Below are 20258 nucleotides of genomic sequence, written 5' to 3'. Positions count from 1 at the left end.
AATCTGGACCAGAAAACATGGCGGAGTGCTGCTGAGTGCCTTGCTTCTTCTCTTGCCCTGGACTAGCTTCCTCACACAGTCCAAGGCTACCTGCTTAGGAATGGTGCCTCCCACAGTGGGCTGGGCCCTCCAGTGTCAGACATCAGTAAGATAATTCTCTACAGACATGCCCACATGTCTGCTTCATGTAGGCATAGGGGTTAGCCCACACCCGCCTTTTTCATTACTCTGTAAAAGTGAATTCTTACCAGGTCAATAGGAATTTGAAGAAAGTGGTGGCAGTGTAGACTGGAATTGCTAGAACAAGTTTTTTCTAAGCCCATAAAAATGACTAAATGTATTCCCCTTCCCTGATTTCATCCCCTTATTCGCAAAGCTTTTAAGAATCTGGGCTGGATCATAAATTCTAGGTTTTGTCATGGATTTTCCTCTGCATTAGCCAACAGAGACCACCCAATCAGTGTAACACAACCATACTTTATGCATTTCTTTCTGGACCTTTGCCTCTAGAATAAGTAACTTCCCTAAGTCTGGCGTTCTCAAGATCAGCATCAAATAAATGACTTTCTTTGGGAGATATTTCTGAAACATTAAAATAGACCACACAGCCCAAGAGCCATTAGTAACCAGTTCAGTGATAACGCGGCCATATTTCTGAAGGAATCCAATAGTTTAGTTCAGGCTTGCGAAAGAGATTTTTGCAGAACATTGTGGACCCACTTCTTGTATCTGGTTTCATCACTGCAAGGTTACACACAGATCTTCAGCTGGAGCACCTTTGATCTCTTTCCCCATTCAGTCATGAATCCTTAGCTAATTCCTTCCTAGTCACTCCAAAATAAATGTCCCAAGACATTTCTTATGCCAGACTGAGCATAGGTGAAAAGAATTATCCTCCACTGACGTAGACTATGGCCAACCTTGTTATAAAAAGCCCCTAAGCTGGTATGCATGGAAAATTCCCTTGCAGAGCAAACACAGATAAGGAATGCTGTTTCAAGTTCAGTCAGAGAAAGAAGGTTTAGACCAAGAGCCTAAGTGAAATGGCTTAATAAACAGCAGATGGATTTCCTTGTGGGCTATATCAAAGTTGTTTTTGAGACCTTAAAGGACAGAGAGTTTAAAAAGCAGTAACCCTAAGACAAGGCCTGGATTTAATCTCTAACACAGGGAAAAGAAAGTTGATTTTATCTACAATTCTCCCATTCCTCTGATCTGGCCAGCATGTTACTTATGTGGACTATTGGGATGATGAGGCCCCACCGTCTATTAGTTGCAATGCATATTTGTTGCCTTAGTATCAATCAATCCAATGCTAATTTGAACCAGTTACAAACTGCCATTTACACAGTCCTAGATTTAGACTAGACTCTGAAAATTTGTAAACATATATTTGTACATGCTATAAGAACATAATTCCATTTTATTTTGGGAGAAGATGTTGCCAAGCACATCTTGTTCTAAGGACTATAAACTGCTTCTAATCACACTTAGCATTGAGAAAACAGAAACAGAATTAAATGGCTAGGTTCATTTCAATGAGGACTACTGAGAACTCAAGAACAATGGCAGTGGGTTTTTGATCCTACTGCACGTACTGGCTTTGTGGGAGCCTAGGCAGTTTGGAAGCTCACCTTACTAGACCTGGATGGAGGTGGGTGGTCCTTGGACTTCCCACAGGGCAGGGAACCCTGATAGCTCTATGGGCTGACAAGGGAGGGGAACTTGATTGGGGGAGGAGGAGGGAAATGGGAGGAGGTGGCGGGGAAGAGACAGAAATCTTTAATAAATAAATAAACGGAAAAAAAAGAAAGTCACATAAAGAGTTAACATTGTAACACGCGGCTGTGGACGATGAGCGATTCCTTCTAGGCTATGACTAGTTTGTGCGATTCAGGAAGACATTTCTCCCCACACTTCACCTTCTATACTTTGTTCTGGAATATGGCACTGAGGTATTCTGCTAAAACCGAACCTATGTAAATGAGTCCCAGCCACAATCCCTACAGTCAGGGGAAGCTGAACAGGCCTTTTTCTGGAAGTAGAAACTGAAGGTTTCAGAAGACAGACAGGGCATCCATGCAGAGAAAGGAGAAGCTGTTAACCCTGGATAACTGCTGCCATGGCAACAGTCACCAGGCCCCTGCTTTCTCTGGTGGAATCTGATGGAGTCCAGGGAGAATTTCTAGTCCGCGGCTTCCTGCTCCAATAGCAGGAACAGAGCCTGCCTTCCCTCTAATTGCCTCTATTTTCACACAGCAGGACTTGTCTGCCTGGGTTCCCTCAGCCCAGGGCGCTCTGTTGCTGCCTCCTCTGTATTCTTTCCCCAAAGCACATGATGGCAGTTCTTGCTATCAGGCAAGCATCTGTTCACTGCAGTGGGCCCTGCCCAGCCTTTAGCTCTCCTGTTCTACTGTCTCAGCCTCAGCTTTGCAATGACATGAACCTTCTCTTTTTTCTTCTTGTATTATCTTAACTGGGGCCTAGAAACACACACACACACACACACACACACACACACACACACACACACACACACCTGGATGTTTCCAGAAAAGCAAAGATGGCCTCTGAAGAAGGGTTGGATAGCAACTCGAGCTTTTGGAAACAATGGGGACAGAGAATATGGTCCCATCTGGTCTGAAAGGAGCCAGTTACACTCTGGGCCCTGGGCAGACTTCATGCTGGAATTCATTCAGTGGAGATTCTGAATGCATACATTGGCGCCTTGAACTCCTCTTCTTGCCTCTGTCTATTCTCCCTTGTTCCCTAAAATGAGGCTGTAGTAGAAGCATAAATGAGGTGACTCCTAGGTTTAGGATGATGTGTTGCTGCACTCCCGACACACTGAAAAGAGGCCCCCTTTGGTAATGAAACCGTCTAATGAGCTAACTCGACCTTTGCAGATTGTCCTTGTAAACTTACTGTTTATTTTCTTTACCTTTGCCCAACATTTTAAATTATGGAGAAAATATGCCCTTAAATGATTAAAATATTAGTTTCTAGGGTCAAGGATTCCAGAAAAAAAAGGACAAGAGAAGTATTGGTCATAAGACTTCATAATCTGTAATCTTTCTTCAGATTTATAGGACCCAGACCATCTGGTGACCTTCAGATAATATCAGGATGTGCCTCAGAAATGGACCACTGCCTGATTAATGCGTGCCCTGGCACTGATTCATCAGTGACTAAATTCCACTGCCATAAAAGTTTTGAAATACGGTTCTGGAGAGATGGCTCAGCAGTTAAGAGCATTTGCTGAAGAGGGACCCAGGTTTGATTCCCACTACCCATATAGCACTTCAAAACCTTCTGTAATCACGGTTCCAGGGATTCTAATGTCCTTCTCTGGCCTCTGCAGTCACTGCATGTATGTGGTACACACCTACACATATAAGAAATATTCATACATATGAAATAACAACCAGCAATTTAAAGTTCTTACATAAGATCTTCACTTGAATCTGTTAGCATGGGTGTTCCTTAAGATGATCATGCAGCCAGGTCTGATCACTTAGCTCGTTACACTAAAGTCTATTCTGTACCACCACCATGCCTTTCCAATAACTGGCCTCTATGATTTAGTGAGATGACTCAGCTATTGTGAGATAACAAAAGCACCATTTGATTTGTATGAAAATGTCCCCCAGGCAGGTTTCTACCACCTTTCCTGGAATCCAGATAGTCTCAAAGGAAAGTATTTGCTCCAGGGTGGCTTTCATTACTGTGCTCTAGTGCATTATACAGCTACTTCGTATACCAGGAACTCACTAAAGACTCAGAATAACCAACCGCAGCCTGAGATGTGGGTAGCTGAGGTTGGAGTGGAGGAGATAGCATCAGACTATCTGGTTCAAGGAGATTATATTTAATGACTATTTGCTCTGCGCTATGTCCTGGGTGTGCTAGGGAGCAAGAGACAGGATTCTTTGGGAAGCGCACTGATTTACAGAGAAAGTAGATGCCTAAAATAATTTCGACACATAACAACAACAATAATAATGAAAGTTTAAGGTGCTTGGTGCGTTAGAAGTGCCAGGAAAGAACACTTAACAACTTGGTTTGGTGACTGTTAGGGATATCCTCTGGGACTGACTGAATGGGATTTTGCTGAACAGAAGGGGTGAGGACCTTCTAGGCAGATGCAGGGGCTTGAACAAAGACATATTATACAGGGAGAAATAAATAAAAAAATACAAGGAAGTATAATCAGGACTGGCTATTGTGTGGTGGTGAATAACACCTGTGTGCTCAAAGTACTCAGTCTTAAACAGAACATCCATAACACCCCATCTAGTAGTCAGTGATCATCTAAGAAGAGGGGTCAGAAAGAACATAAAAGCTGGAAGAGATGGCTCAGAAGTTAAGAGAAGTTGCTTTTCTTCGAGAGGACCTGAATTTAGTTCTCTGCACCCATGTTGTCGGGTGACTCACAGCTGACTGTAAATTCCACTTCAGAGAATCCAAATCCTCCTCTGCCCTCTGTGGGCACCAGCACACACATAGGAGAGAGAGAGAGAGAGAGAGAGAGAGAGAGAGAGAGAGAGAGAGAGAGAGAGAGAGAGAGAGATTGAGAGAGAGAGAGAGAGAGAGAGAGCATGAGAGACAGATATGGATGGAGAGACAGAGACACAGAGCAAGACAGAGATGAAAATAATAAAATAAACCTTCCAGCTTGGTCTACAGAGTAAGTTCCAGGACAGCCAGGGCTACACAGAAAAACTCTGTTTCAAAAATGAGAAGAATGTTTGTGAAAACTTCTGGGCAGGGCAAAGCCAATTTCAGGCATGACTTCACAACCTCTGTGCTTATATGCTCTAGGTCTACATAGTAGTAGGTCTGTCAACAGTTGCTCATAGACCAGGGAATGCCCTCCCTTTCCCTGATAAACTCTTGGCTACTGATGGATTCTGGTGAAGGGAAGTCATTGTCTTCACTCAATGATGAGCTCATGAGGCCCCAGTGGATAGTTTCATGCCAAAGGTAACATGGATGATCCTGGATAAACTCCATGGTTCTCAAAAACGAAAAAGGAACATTTGGAAGGGAAAAAAAAGGTGGAGGAAAGAAGGATGATTAATAGAGGTAGAAGTGAGACTAGAGAAGGTGGAGAGTTTTAGTAATCAGAATGCATTTTTATGTCTGTTTGAAATTGTCAGAGAGCAAATTTAATACAAATTTTAAAAATGAATGGCCACTGTAATAAACTACAATATGTTCAGAGTATGCAACATGCACATCATTTATATCTGTACTAGGTTCATATGCAATGTGCGGATTTTCAGGACATATTATTGGGTTAAAATATGTCTTTTTGAACTTCCTTTTTATTTATTCCTTGTGTCTTCCACACCATGACTCTCAATCCCCTTCATTTCCTTGTACCTTTGCATCTGCCCTCTGCCCTTTGCAACCTCCCCACCCCTAAAAATAAAATAAAATTTAAGAGAAATAAAAAAAGAAAAATCTTGTCATGGAAGCTGTAGTGTGACACAGTGAGTCACACAGTATATCCTTTTGTCCATATATGTTTAGGCAAAGAGTCATTCATTGGTCTGCTTCAAGGACTCTGGTTTCTGCTACACTGTCAATGCCGAGCCCTCACTGGGGCTCCTCTTGGATATCCTGTTGCTGCTCAGTGTTGGGTCTCCAGGATCAGCACCTTCACATACTCTGGCAGATCATAGCTAGAGTGGATGTTGGCATGGGCCAACTCATAACTCTAGTTCTGGGTCTGGGTAGTTGCAGGGTTGGTGATTTCAGGCTTCATTTACTATCACATGGGCATTAACGTCTATCTTCCTCTTTACTTTACACCTGTTAACTGAATAGATAAGGCAATTATGCAAGAAGCCCCTGAGAGAAAACACACTCTAAGGTCGATAAGGCGATTGAGATTACAGTTAACCTTGGTTATGTGGAAAGAGAGTTTCTACTCTAATCACACAGCATCTTACAAATCTGACTTCCTATCCCAGGTCTCTGTGACCTCATGCTTGAGTACAGGAAGGAACAAGAGACTTTAAGAGAAAAAAAAAATCATGGAATGAGCCATTTTGTCTAACATCTTAAAAAAAATTATGCATTCTTTTACTGTATCAAAGCCTTAACAGCCTTGTGACTATATACACTTGGGTGTGTTTAATAGTAAAGCTGGAGGAAAGAATATTCTCCATAGATACAGAGGAGGCACACTACAGTTGTGGCTCACTAGGGATTACAAACCTGGTATTCCACCGTGAGGATATTTGCAGAATATGGTCCAGTGGAAACATCAGGATCTAGCAGCAAGGGCAGCTAGGCCTGGTAGGTATGGCGATGCATATGAGCACAGCAGAGCATGAACAGACTATGACACTCACTTGGAATCTCACAGGAATCTTGGGTGAGCACAAAAGAGATTTCTTTAGTTCTTATTCTCCTGTGCTCCAAAGGATTCTCTAGAGATTGGAAGGACCTACAAAAAAAAAAAAGAGTTCAAAGGATCTTTTCCTCTTAGTTTCACAGCAGCTCTGGAAGGTGTTTTTTTTTTTTTTTTTACTAGTATTTAACTTGGAAAATGTTTTTCCTACTGATAGTAAAGAGCTCATTTATATTTCTGCCTAAGAGATTCAGAAGAGGGGCTAGGGAGATGGCTCACTGGTTAAGAGCATGTGTTGCTCTTCCAGAGGACTTGGGTTCAAATCCCAGCACCACATGGTGGCTCACAACCATCTGAAACTCCAGTTCCAGAGGATCGGATATCTTCTTCTGACCTCCACAGGCACTACGCACACACCTGGTGTAGGCAAAACACCCATACACATAAAATAAAATAAAAAAATCTTAGAAAAAGATTCAGAAGAAACATAGTATTAACTTTTAAGTTCTGATAAATATTTATTAAGGATCACATTGTCTTTATAAGCTGACTAGCAAGTTTTGTTTTTTTAGAATTGCTTCACATTTTCACTACATTGTTTGTTAAGCAACATAAATAAAATGTATTCATCATGAAAAGTGAGACTTTAGATAAAGCAAAATTTAAAAAATATAAAAATCACCTATTATCCTTTACCACACCGATAACCAATGTCAGTTAGCCTTTAAGTATATAGTTTTAAGCTTTTCTTTGCATATTAATATATAAATGTGTTTTCTTTTTACAAAAATGGGATGCTATCTATGTATATACCTTTTGCTTTTATCACCTCACATATATAATGTTTCTCTTTCCATGCAAATGGATCGGACTCGGATTTTAGAACGTTAAAGAAAAGAACAATAAAAGGAATCCTGTGCCAGTTACAAGTCAAATACCTGAAATAAAACTGCACAAAAAATTACAACTAAGAAAGAAAAAGGCATGTAAGAAGATGAGTTCAGGGAGCAATACTCTTATCAAGCAAAACAAAGAAAGGTGGAACACATTAAATAGGGTAAGGGCGGTTCCGTTTTGCCTTCCAATGCATTATCATCAGTTTATTTCGTACTCGCTTCATCTCTTCCAACTCATCCGCTGCCTGTATCATTTCTTCATTGCTTAAATTTCTGCCATGGATGATTCCTCTGAACCGAGGGCGGAAACGGGCCAGCCTTTCTTTGAAACTTCCCTCCTCTAGCTTGTGTTCGCCCAACCCACAGGGAGGTTGCTCCATGGCTGGACGGCCCTCGAACAGGTTCTTGTGCGAGAGGCACTCCTGCGGAGGACGATCTTCCGACAGCAGCACCTCTGGCAGAAGCTCTTCAGGAAAGAACTCCTCATCTGAGGACTCCTCCTCGGAGGACAGATCCTCTGAGGACTGCTCCTCCTCGGAGAACTGATTTTCAGGAGGCTGCTCTTCCTCGGTCTGAGTTCCCTGTGTTAGTGATTCATATTCTTTGCCCGAGTTTTCCATGCTGAGAATTTTCTTCTTCAAGCAGCTGTTCTTGAGACAAGAAAAAGCAGACCAGAGTCACAATACTTGGTGGGCTGCATAAACACCCTGGCTCCGAGTTTCAATCCCTGCCTTTGCCCGATTGAGTGGGTGGTTTTAAACCTTAGCTTACTCCCAGACTCTTAGGCTCTCCCGCCTGCGGCTGCGGAGCAGCCCCTCCTTCCCGAAAGACCACCATTTTTCCCGGCAGGCCTTGCCACAAGGCCTCTCCTGCAGTAACAGGGGCGGAGCGGTGAGGTCCGCCAGCTGTTCCCCTCCAAGTTCGGTCTCAGACCGCCCCCCCCCCATCCTGTCCCACTGCCCAACCTTACCCCGACTCCGGCCCGTGTGGCCCCTTTTGAGGAGCCTGCGTGAGACCCGAAAATCTACAAATAGACGCCAGACAGAGTACGGGGCGGGGATAGGGGGAGAAGCGGACCCGGTGACGCACACCCCTTTTTGTGGGGGATCAGCTAACCCAGAGACAGATCCCTTGGGGTTCACCTTCCTCAGACCTCACATAGAACATCATCCTTTGTACCCCACCCCACTCCCAAGACCACCATTTTCTGCACCGAAATTGTGAGCGGGCGGGGGGGGGGCGGGGCGGGGCTGGAGCATAGTGGAAGCTCGGATTCTGCCATGCAGGTACGATCCCGCTGGCTACAAGTCACCTCTGACAATCACCAAATCTAGAGGATCCAGGGAACTTACTTACTTCTGCTTTCCTTCTCGACCAAAGGGTAATAGAAAGACGGTGTCTGGACAGGCAAAAATGACTGGGACGAGAGGGACTTGGGCAGACATAGGCTCCTGGTCACGTGAGGGGCGCGCGTCACTCCCAGGCTCAGATCCCTAGTAACCACTTTGGCGACCATTTGGCACCATTTGCCAGAATCTTTTGACTTCAGACACAACGGACATTTTCACTTACACCCCCCTCCCCTTATTTGCCTTTTCTTGGTTGCTAGAGAGGACTGGCATCTGGTTCCCCAGGGTTACCTCTTTCCCACGGCATCGCCAAAGCTATGTCTCAGTCTCACTTTCCACTCAGCTACTGAGACTTCAGGTGTCCCCTTTCCTTTAGACCCTGCACTGAAATGTCACTGTTTCACCCTCATAAACCAAGTTAACGTGGTCAGTATCGGCAACATGACAGATGCCTGTAATCCCAGCACTCGGGGTACAGAGACAATAGAATTGCCTCAAATGAGAGGGCAACTTGTTCTCTCTCCATAGTCAGTACCAGGTCACTCTGAACTACACAGCAAAATTCTGGCAGCAAAACAAAACTTTTCAAGGGCACAGGACAGATGGCTGAGCACGTAAGAGTACTTGTCCTTGCAGAGGAACTGTGTGTGATTCCTAGCGCCCACGCAGTAGCTCACAACCCCCCCTAACTGTTTCTAGGTATCCTACCCCCAACGACAGCAGGCACACGCATAGTGCACAGACACACATCCAGTAAAACTCACACATAAGGTAAATGAATCTGAAAAAAATACCCCTCAAATACTGATTTTTGTGCTTAACCTACATCCCCATCACATCACCTTTCTAATATCCTGTCATTTCCATGATAGTTAATCTTTCATTTTTCTTTCCAACTCTTTTTTTTTGTTTTTGAGCCCGTCAACTATGTCATAAATAGAAAGTCTAGGATAAATTAGTCAGCATCCAATTCTACACCTCTTAAGTGTATAAAGTATGTAAATCTAATGACTGTACTTTGATTGATATACATCAAAACACGCATGTGTCCATCTACATCTACAATAGTCAAGAGAACTTTTTTGCTCTGTGAAGTGGGAGAGCACTTAGTGCACAATGTGTTATTATTCTCCCCTCCGTATAAATCACCATCATTTCATGGTTACTATTCATAGTGGAAGAAACAGATTTCACAGAAACCCTAAACTCTTAATAATGAACTTTCGGTCTTGTGGTTGAAAAGGCTGACATTAATTTGTTAAACCAACAAATATTTGGGTCTTGAGGTAGCCGAACCCCAAAAGATAGATGCAACAGATAAGACATTGTGTATTAAACTATGTAATAACTCAGCTGACCACATAATAGCAGGATTAAAATCACGTATACATAGTTTGTTGTCGTCACAAATGGTACATGTTTTGGCCTGTACCTTTTTATGATCTTTAACCTGAAGCCTACTTCTCACCTATCTAAAAAGCATGAATGCCACTTCCTTATGCAGATTTTTCTTCCAGAGAGGGAACTCTTTTTTTTCTGTTTTATACTTCCAGGGTAACTAGGCATCAGATCTGTGAGAGTTCTGAAATCTACTTTTTTTCTAAACCTAAGCAGTTTTGAGATCTTTCTGAACATAAATTCATATTTGAAATATCAGATTTGTGACGATTTTGAAATTTATTCTTTGTCAAAACATTGGCTATTTACTATGTTTCTGAACAGAAATTCACATGTGAAATATCCAGTTTTATTAACTTTTTATTGCTTTACTGTGGACTTAGTTTGTATTGAAATACAAGTTAATTTACTTGTATAGTTTATTCAAAATTTTTGGATTTTCCATTTTTTTTCTGTGCTGTGTGTCTTTAAAATCAAGTTCACCTGTGCTTTCTTTAGTCTATCATGAAGGGTTTATTTTTCATTTGTGTGGTTTCTTTTTTAGAGAATTCCAAATTCATTAAGTTTTCATTCCTGTCATTCTCTTTACATCCTGTGAACAATGTACAGTGGCTAAGACATTCCATTTAGTTTTTGACATTCAAAGTTTATACAGAAACTGATTATTTACACTTGTCTTCAGTTGAAATCTCACTCTCTATTGCTTACATACATTGGCACTTGCTCTGTCCTGTGGGATGTTACAAAAATGCATAAAGTAACAAATACCTGTTAGCCTTGGTAAGAACCCTTGATACCATGTAAACTGCTAGAATTTTTTGTTTGGTTATTTCCCTTTCCCATCTGTGAGATACAGTGATGCTGTGGGATAATGTTTTTGTTCACTGTAAAGATTTGTCACTCATATTGGTTTAATGAAATGCTGATTGGACAGTAACTAGGCAGGAAGCACAGGCAGGGTGGCCAGACTAGGAGAATTCTGGGAAGAAGAAAGGCAGAGATGCAGTCACCAGCCAGATGCAGAGGAAGCAAGATGAGAATGCTGCACTGAGAAAAGATACTAAGCCAGATGGCTGAATTTAAGTCCTAAGAGCTAGTTAATAATGAGCCTGAGCTAATAAGCCAAATAGTTTATATATATGCCTCTGTGTGTTTCTTTGGGACTGAATGGTTGCGGGACCAGGTGGGGCAGAAACTTCCATCTGCATAGTGAGTAATCTTTAGTAGACTTTTCAGTGACTTAACTTCTTTATGAAAAATTGTATAAAATAATAGTACCTACCCTGTAGGATCAATAAGAGGAGTAAACAAGTCAACGAGATAGTATATAGTGATTAGCATATGGAAAGTGTTCTGTAAGTTAACTCTAATGTAGTAGGTGTAGTTAAGGTAGCATGGCATAGTATTATCAATACTCTAAGTCTTCTTTTACTTTAAGTATTGTTAACCAGCTGTGGTGGTGCATCTCTTTAATCTCAGCACTCAGGAGGTACATGTAGAGGCAGACACAGAGGCTGCCATCCCTCTTTGTGTTTGAGACCAGTCTAGTCTACATAGAGGATTCTGAATCAGCCGGATCTACATAAGGAGACATAGTCCAAAAGAGAAGGGAAGAAGTGGTGGTGGGCAAGAACTTACTATAAATATTTTAACCAAATGAAATGCTGAATAAACTCCCTTGGTTCACTTGCTTTAAAAGTCACTGTATTTCTCCTGCTTTTGTGTCCTCAGGGTTGGCTCTCCCACTTTTACATCTTCAGGGCCAGCTCTACTGTGTTATCCAGGCGAGGTGTAGTGGTCAGTCTCTCAAGTGCTGCAGCTGGTGAGGGACAGGGACAGCTCTCCTGCTTTTACGACCTCAGGGCCAATTTCCCAACTGCCATAGGCAGCAAGGGATGGGGAGATGGAAGATTACTCTCATTTGCCCGTGCTACCATATGGCAGATGAGGGATGGGACCAGATCTCCCAGGCTCACATTCTTAGGGTTGTTCCCCTGCACCCCTGTCAAAAAGGTCAGGCCTACTGTGCTGCCGAGAAAAGTTACAGGGCACACTTTCTGGAGTGCTGCAGCTGGAGAGAGGGAGGATCTTATCTGCTGTAGGTGGTAGGGACAAGGGACAAGAGATCTAGCAGGCTGACCAACCCTATAGCTACCCAGGCTCAGAACCAGGGTTATGAGATGATCCACCCTAATATCCACCCCATCTATGATCTGCTGGAGCGTATGAAGGTGCCGGTCCTGGAGACCCAAAGCTGCAGGATCTTCATGACACAGGGCAACGACAGGGCATCCAAGAGGAGCCCCAGTGAGCAACCAGTATTTAAGGTATAGCCGAAACCAGAGACCTTGGACCAGAGAAATGACTCTTTGCAATGAACATCCGCAAGTGAAAATGTATGGACAGAAGGATAAACTGTGTCACACTACAGCTTCCACGATGAGATTTCTCTCTCTCTTTTTATTTCTTTCAAATTTTATTTTATTTTTTGGGGGAGGAGGTTGCAAGGGCAGAAGGCAGATATGAAGGGATAGGGAGATGAATGGAATCAAGATGCCTGATGTGAAAGACACAAAGACTAAATAAAAAGAAAGTTTAAAAAAAAAAGAAAAGGAAATTCTTCCAATGTCTGATGATTTCTGGACTCCCATTAGAGAAAAATAGTGGTTCATTTAACACCCTTGAAAATAAAGTCACTACATTTGAAGGTCACACTGCCAAATAATATGAGTCTCCCACTAGCATTGCTGTAGATAATAATCTGATGTGTGCATTTTGCTTAAGTTACTTTTCAGGGACATGAAGTCCACTTTCGCTGAAAGTACTCATTCTTCATTTGAGGCTACAAATAGTGACAAAAACAAGGTTTTAGAAAAGCTTGTCACTTCTGTGTTCACGCTATTTTTGCTAGCTTAACTTTTGGGTTTGATTTCTGTTCAACTCAGCACATAGTCATGTTAGCTGCACAAGAAATGCACGGAAACTTCTCCTTCTGAGGCCGAAAATGACAAGACAAAGGCAACCAAAAATATTTCCAAGGTTCACAGAAGCATCACAATTCCATGCTTCTGTGTATACCAACATTTAGGTTTCACAATACTCCATTTCAGACCACTGGAGGGGTGCCTTAATCTACAGTCATTTATTTCTCCTTTCCTGAGGATAAAAAAGAGCTTGAAACCTGGACTGAGTTGAAATGTTTTTCCCCTGGGAGGTCCTAGTCTTTTCTCATTTTGTTGGTATTACAAATAAATCATTTTTTCTTGGCCTAACAACTTGTTCTCATTTCTTTGATTCCCTTTTCAGCCATGAGTAAATGGACTTGGATTGAGTAACAGTACTACTTGGCTTAATCTCAAAGTGATACTTTATGTACTATTTACACAAACATAGTCCCTCTGAGGCCTCATTTTTAGGGTTAACTTCCCCCAATTAATTATTTCAGCTATTTCTGAATTGGCATTTATGTTGAAGGGTATTCCCTACAGGTTCCTGAGTTGCTGAGCTTGTTGAAAAATTCTAGCAGGGACACTCAGCTATTCATGGACTCCTGACTAAAGAACAGTTGCTTCCTCCATTAGGGAAGGTTGCTCTCTTCCACCGAATATATTGCCTCAGGAAGGAGTCCTCATGGAGTGGTGAGGGAGTAAGGAGACACCTACCTAAGCCAGCCAGATCAACTGAATCAATCCAGATGATTGACGAGGTGACAGATTTTTACATCCTCCTGAATTTGTAACTGTCCAAAAATATTGCATATTCTGCTTAATGTGGAGCACAGTGGTTTCTTCCACCCTCTTCATTCTATTCATTCTAGTATAGATACTAGACGGCTGTAGATGTCTAGTTTGTAGTACAGTTTTCTTTTATTAAAAATAGATTTTTTTCATATAATATATTCTGATTATGGTTTCCCTCCCCCTGCTGTTGTATGGAGGCTGCTTGCTTGTTCCCAGCTGTTCAGCCACGAAATAATCACACAGAAATCATATTATTTGCAATAGTGTTTGGCCAATAGATTAAGCGTTTTTCTGGCTAACTCATATCTTAAATTAACCCATCCCCATTAATCTGTGTATCGCCACAAAGCTGTGGCTTACTGGGAAAGTTCCAGCATTTGTCTCCTGTGGGGCTACATGGTTTCTCCTGACTTTGCCTTCTTTTCCCCAGCATTCATTTTAGTTTTCCCTGCCTAGTAAAGTTCTGCCTTGCTATAGGCCAAAGCAGTTACTTTATTAACTAATGATATTCACAGCATATAGAGGGGAATCCCACATCACCCTGCCCTTCCAAGTTCCTTCTCACCTCCTCTCATATCTGGATCAACACCCTGTCCTTTTCTTTTGGAAAAGAAACAGGCAACTAAGGAATAGTAACAAAATAAGCTATTAAAATAAAAGCAAACAAATTGGAATAAAACAAAACAACTAAAGGAAAAGGAACCAAAGAATAAGCATACAAAGTGCATGTGTACACAGAAACACACAGGATTACACACATAGGAATACCATAAATACACAAAACTAGAAACCATGATACATATACAAAAGGACCTATAAGGATGATGATGATGATGATAACAACAACAATAAATAAAATACCCTGACAACATTATGAGAAAAAACCTTCAAAGATGGTGTTGAGTTTGCTTTGTGTTAGCCATCTACTTCTGGGGATTGGGTCTTCCCTTAAGAGTGATTTGTTTCCCCAGTGAGACTCCAGAATGCCTACTACAAAATATTCATTTAAGGTCTGCCAACAGTACCAAACAATAAGATGAACTTAGCAAGTTCAGGAGAAATCTCAGTTAAAAAAAATTGATTCTGTGCAAAAAGAATATCTTTTCCTTTTTGTGTGAGGCATTCAAGAGGTCCCCCTGTAGTTTGATTCCCTTCCTCTTATTTTTAAGCACAGCTTCTCAGGGTGGGAATGCATACTTTCCTTTTCTGCAGATTGAAGATTGGAAGGAAAATTTAGTTCTTTCCAATGGAGTCTTACTGGGTATATAAACCACACTTAAGGACAGGGTTCATGCCATATGTTGAATGACCAACACAAAATTAACTCAATGGACCAGGTGGTGGTACGTTAAATCCCAGCAGAGGCAGAGGCAGAGACAGAGGCAGGTGGATCTCCAAGTGGCAGATCTATGGGTTCCAGGAGAGCCTAATCTAATCCAGGACAGCTAGCTAGGACTGCTCAGAGAAACTCTGTCTCACAAAAACAAAAAACCCAAAAAACCAAAAAGCTCAACAACTACAACAATAACAACAACAACAACAAAAACCTAAAAAAAAAAAAGCTAATTCAATAGCATTTTTGAAGATTTTTTTTTTGGTCTCATGTTGCTTTATTTGGGCATTTAATAAAATAAATCCTGCTGGTATTTTGCTTGTAGACTATGGTTACCAATATAGTGATTTTATGGTTTTGTGGGGGAGTCTTTTTTAAAATTCTGGCTTGATTTTGTTTATTATCTGATGAGAAAGAGAAAGGAAGCCTGGAGTTGGTTGGGTGGGGAGGTGGGGAGGATCTGGGAAGAGTTGTAGGATGAAAAAAAGAAGATAGAATTGTCTTTGAAAGTTTCTGAAGTTGTATAAAATTTATTCTTGATTAGAACATGGTAAGTTGGAGGGTAAGATAGAGGAATTTTGAGGAAATAAAAGAGGGATTTATTTCTGAACATTTGGGGTCTGAGTGTGGAAGTGAAAAGATCCGACTTAATACTTGTAACTTATAACCTGTGATGAAGATATTGCTGGGTCCTACTTTCAAAGGAAGGTGTAAATCTACAGAACACACCTTAGGGCCCAGCTTTGCCTAGCGTGCATGAGGTACTGGGTTCAATTCTCACTATACAAAAAAGGAAAACATTTTAACAGTAAGTTCTAGAAAGGTACAAATTGTTCTCATAAAAATATTGGTGACAATAAATACACAAGGTGGAATATAACTGCTCTTAATGTTCTCTCTGCAGAACTGATTACATTAAATGTGAATTTGACTATGCCTTCTTTCTTTCATATTATTGAACTTTAACCATATTTCCAGGATCATGATCTGTGATTAAACAGCAGAAAATGGAAACTCTTTGATGGATCAAGAGATGAAGAATGGCTTTCTTCTAACAATAATTTTAGAAAGATTTTTCTCAGGGCTATGTCAGTGGTATTAAAGATATTTCTATTCTCCACTACTATGGAGATTGTGACTCTTTGGTTCTTCTAATGTTTGTTTCTCTTACTATTAAAATCTAAAAGCATTGGTAAAAGCAGGCAATGTAATCTTCAAAAATCTATGAAGGCAAGATGCATAGTTCATGTCTTCAGGAAATGATGGCTGTTAAGCAAATCATTGATAAACTCCTGCCTCAAATTGATATCACTATGATGCCTTGTGTAGACATACACTAGCATTATTGTAGTAGCGTATAAACCTTTCCCCATGCTTACTATGAAAATTTGTAAAGTTTACAGTGTTAAAATGTTTTGCAAATGCATACCAATGATACAGACTAAACGATGTCTATACATAGATTTGTATAATAGAATCCAGAATATACTAGTATCAAAGTAGGTGAAGCAGATAACTTCTTTCTTTCAAATGTAGTTCAGCAAAATAAAACACTGCAAACAGAATTTTTATAATGTGATTTGAAAATGAGAGTGTTTATTTAAAAAAATCATTTAGTGCTAAACAAGCAGTTATAATAAGTGACTTGTTACTTATGTGGTTTAGACTATGAATTTATTCCATCATTGCTTAGTCATCATTCAGTATCTATATTTTTAAAAAATGTATTCATGGTGGTTGTGATACATTAGATGATATACGAGGGCAAATGCTTTTAAATGCCAAAGGAGTATTGCTGCCTTAAATTAAAGATCTTTTTATTTGATCATGTTTTTCTTTCCTTTGACACTTCTATTTAATATTTTTCCCCTTTCAAGGAAAAAAATGTTCTTTCTTGATTTTTGCATAGCTTACCCAATATTGTCTCTCTGTTATAGAAATCTATCATCATACATTGTGATTTCCCATTGTGCGTCACAGGCATATAGCATTTCAAGTCAGGTAACTTCAAAAGAAGGAAGCATACTGCTTTAATACACTACATATTTCTAATAACTAGCCCTATTTCAAATAAATTAGCCCAGATTTTACCTGTATAGTTTTCAGAATCTTCGGTCCAGGTAGTATTTATTTCTCTGTAAAAACCTCAAAGTTTAATTCATTTTTTTTGTGTGTTCAGACATGTTGGCAACCGGTTTTAGAAACAAATTCCTAAAATTATTAGATCTTTTAACAGAATAGTTCTTGTCTACACATGTGTTATGTTTGAAAACCAGCTAATGTAAAAGATGGGCAATCAGAAACTTTTGTTTTATTTTTTATCTGACAGTGAACTAATTGGAATTTTTATTTTAGTCAAGTTATATTTTGAAATTTAGCCACCTTCATAAATATTAAAATAGCAATCATTTAATTTTAAATTGTCAAAATATCCAGAATAGAGGGAAAATATTAAAATGAAGTTAAGGGTACTAAATGTTAATTAGAATGTTTCTTTTATATATGATATATTTGCCACACAGTTGAAAATGGAGTAAAAACCAGAGTGATTTATGAATTGTTTACCTTTTGTGCTATATTCCAAATGACCAGATAATATTAAGACAGCATGACCACTGAATGAAAAATGGGTTAAAACAGAAATTAAGAAAGAAATTAGAAACTTTTTAGAACTGAATGTAAATGAAAACACAACACATACAAACTTAAGGAATACAATGAAAGCTGCTCTAAGAAGCAAGTTCATAGACTAAATGTGTACATAAAAGAGGAGAGATATTAGTAATTCAACAGCACACCTGAAAGCTCAGGAACAAAAAGAAGAAATAACATGCAAGAGGAGTAGATGGCAAGAACGCAGACTGTAATCAATAAAATAGAAATGAACACACAAAAATAAAAAAGATCAATGAGATGAGCTATTTCATTGAGAAAAATCAATAAGATTGACAAAACCTTAGCAAAATTAACTAAATGGTGGAGAGCAAAGATCCAAATTAACAAAATTAGGGATTAAAAGGGGGACATAACAATAGACACCAAGGAAATCCAGAGAATCGTAAGAATATAGCTTAAAAACCTAGACTACAGAAAATTGGGAAATTTAAATGAAAGGTATAGTTTTCTGAATGTATGCGATCTAGCAAAGTTAAATCAACATCAGATAAGCAATTTAAACAGTCCTATAATCCCTAGCGAATTAGAAGCCAACAATAAAAGTCTCCCAACCCAAAAAATCCAGGGCCAGAAAGTTTTAGTGCAGAATTCTACCAGACTTTCAAAGACGGGGATGTCAATATTCCTTAAATTGTTTTACAAAACAGGAACAAGAGGAACAATGCTCAAATGCTCACTTATTTTTACAAGGTCACAGTTACCCTGATACCTAAACTACATAAAGACCCAACAAAGAGAAAGAAGTACAGACCAATTTCCCTTATGTACATTGATACAAAAGTTCTCTATAAAATGCTTGGAAACTGAATCTGAGAATACATCAAAAAGACCAGCCACCATGATAAAGTAGGTCTCATCACAGACAGGCAAGGTTGTTTCAACATCCTTAAACTGATAAATATAACCCACCATATAAACAGACTGAAAAACAAGACCACACGATCATCTTATTAGCTACAGAAAGGCCTTTGACAAAATCTAACCCTTCATGATAAAAGTCCCAGAAAGATTAGGGATACAATGGATGTAGCTCAACATAATAAAGGAAATTTGTAGCAAGCCCATAACCAACATTAACCCATATGGAGATAAACTCAAAGCAATTCTACTTAAATCAGAAACAAGACAAAGTTGTTCACTGTCTCCATACATATTCAATGTAGTACTTAAAGTCTTAGCTAGAACAATAAGACAACTGAAGGAGATCAAAGGGATGCGAATAGGAAGAAAAGAAGTGAAAGTATCTTTATTTGTAGATGATATGCTTGTATGCATCAACAACTTAAAAAAATTCCACCAGGAAACTCCTAGAGCTGATAAACACTTTCAGCAAAGTAGCAGGATACAAAATTAATACACAAAAATCAGTAGTCTTCTTATATACAAATATATAACAAATATACCAAATAGACTGAGAAAGAAATCAGGAAAACACCTTTCACAGTAACCTCAAATAATGTAAAATATATTGGAGTTATTCTAACCTAGCAAATGAAAGACTTGTTGTAGGATAAAATGTGCAGCCAAAGAAACCCACTGGGACTCTGCATCCAGAGTTCGTGAAGAAACACACACAGGATCTAAAACCAGAGCCAACTCTGCCCCTGACCGACAGAAACACAAAACCAACCAATCCCTGAGCAGGAAATCAACCAATCCCTGACCTTGAACTCAGGGCTGAGCTATCCTATTGAGGCTCCAGTCTTCAGAACAGTCCTATTGCGACTCTACCCCTCCAGAGCTGTCCTACTGTGGCTCTAGTTATCCCCTGGCTTCCCCATAAGTCAGGACAGCTTTGCAGCTCCAGAGCTGTAACACTCACACTCACTTACACTTGTATGATAAAAACTTGAAGACTTTGAAGAAAGAAACTGAAGAAGATATAACTACCAAAGGAGAAAGGTAAACACCAATACCTTTGATCTACAGTGATGATCTACCTGAAAGATGTGCTAGTGCAATAGTGGCACAAAGCTTATACGGAAACCAACCAATATCTGAGATGATATAAGGAACACTCTATAAGATGGAAGCCATCCCCATGGCTTTGGTGGCCAAGAACCGGAGACCAGATAGGCCATCAATCTAGGGGAAAACAAAATACTACTGTTCTGCTAAACAATCATAGCAATAAAATGAATCATAACAACATTCTGCTATAGTCATAGATCAGCCATCATTGGAGAGGTTGCCTCCTGCATTAGATGGGAACAAACGCAGAGACCCACAGATTGACAATGTGCACAGAGAAAGTGGTAAATGGAGAGGAGAGAGAGGGAGGGAGGGAGGGAGAGAGAGAGAGAGAGAGAGAGAGAGAGAGAGAGAGAGAGAGAGAGAGAGAGAGAGATCTTGGAACATTCAGTCCTAAACTGGAAATCTCTAATCAGATCCTCGGGGCTCATGGAATTCTGCAGGAGAGGATGCAGAAAGATTGCAACAGAGGATATGGAGAACACCAAAGAAACAAAACCTAAACACCACAGGACTGGCTCACATATGAACTCA

General features: G+C 40.1%; 1 protein-coding gene across 2 annotated transcripts; it reads right to left on the bottom strand.

Moving 5' to 3' along the window:
* Positions 1-6854: 6854 nt before the first annotated feature.
* Tceal1 (transcription elongation factor A like 1) lies at positions 6855-8704 on the bottom strand. 2 transcript variants are annotated; one of them, XM_075958177.1, is made up of 2 exons: positions 8614-8704; positions 6855-7902 (listed from the first exon to the last, which is right to left on the bottom strand). In XM_075958177.1, the coding sequence occupies exons 1-2, from the start codon at positions 8700-8702 to the stop codon at positions 7410-7412; spliced, it is 582 nt and encodes a 193-aa protein (XP_075814292.1). In that variant the 5' UTR covers positions 8703-8704; the 3' UTR covers positions 6855-7409. The 2 variants fall into 2 exon arrangements, with proteins under 2 accessions (XP_075814292.1, XP_075814293.1); XM_075958178.1 differs by having other exon boundaries at positions 6855-7907; positions 8610-8692.
* Positions 8705-20258: the final 11554 nt, after the last annotated feature.

The sequence above is a fragment of the Microtus pennsylvanicus genome, chromosome X, assembly GCF_037038515.1.
Source record: "Microtus pennsylvanicus isolate mMicPen1 chromosome X, mMicPen1.hap1, whole genome shotgun sequence".
NCBI classification, from domain to species: domain Eukaryota; kingdom Metazoa; phylum Chordata; class Mammalia; order Rodentia; family Cricetidae; genus Microtus; species Microtus pennsylvanicus.
The sequence above is the reverse complement of the archived record's forward strand: the minus strand, read 5'-3'. Positions and strand labels throughout refer to the sequence as shown.

What these genes read in the sequence shown, in the direction of transcription:
- Tceal1 (XM_075958177.1), bottom strand. Translation starts at nt 8,702, where the DNA reads ATGTCTGCCCAAGTCCCTCTCGTCCCAGTCATTTTTGCCTGTCCAGAC. An exon ending in GGTCGAGAAGGAAAGCAGAA is followed by an intron (nt 7,903 to 8,613) that starts GTAAGTAAGTTC and finishes TCTCAAGAACAG; the next exon opens with CTGCTTGAAGAAGAAAATTC.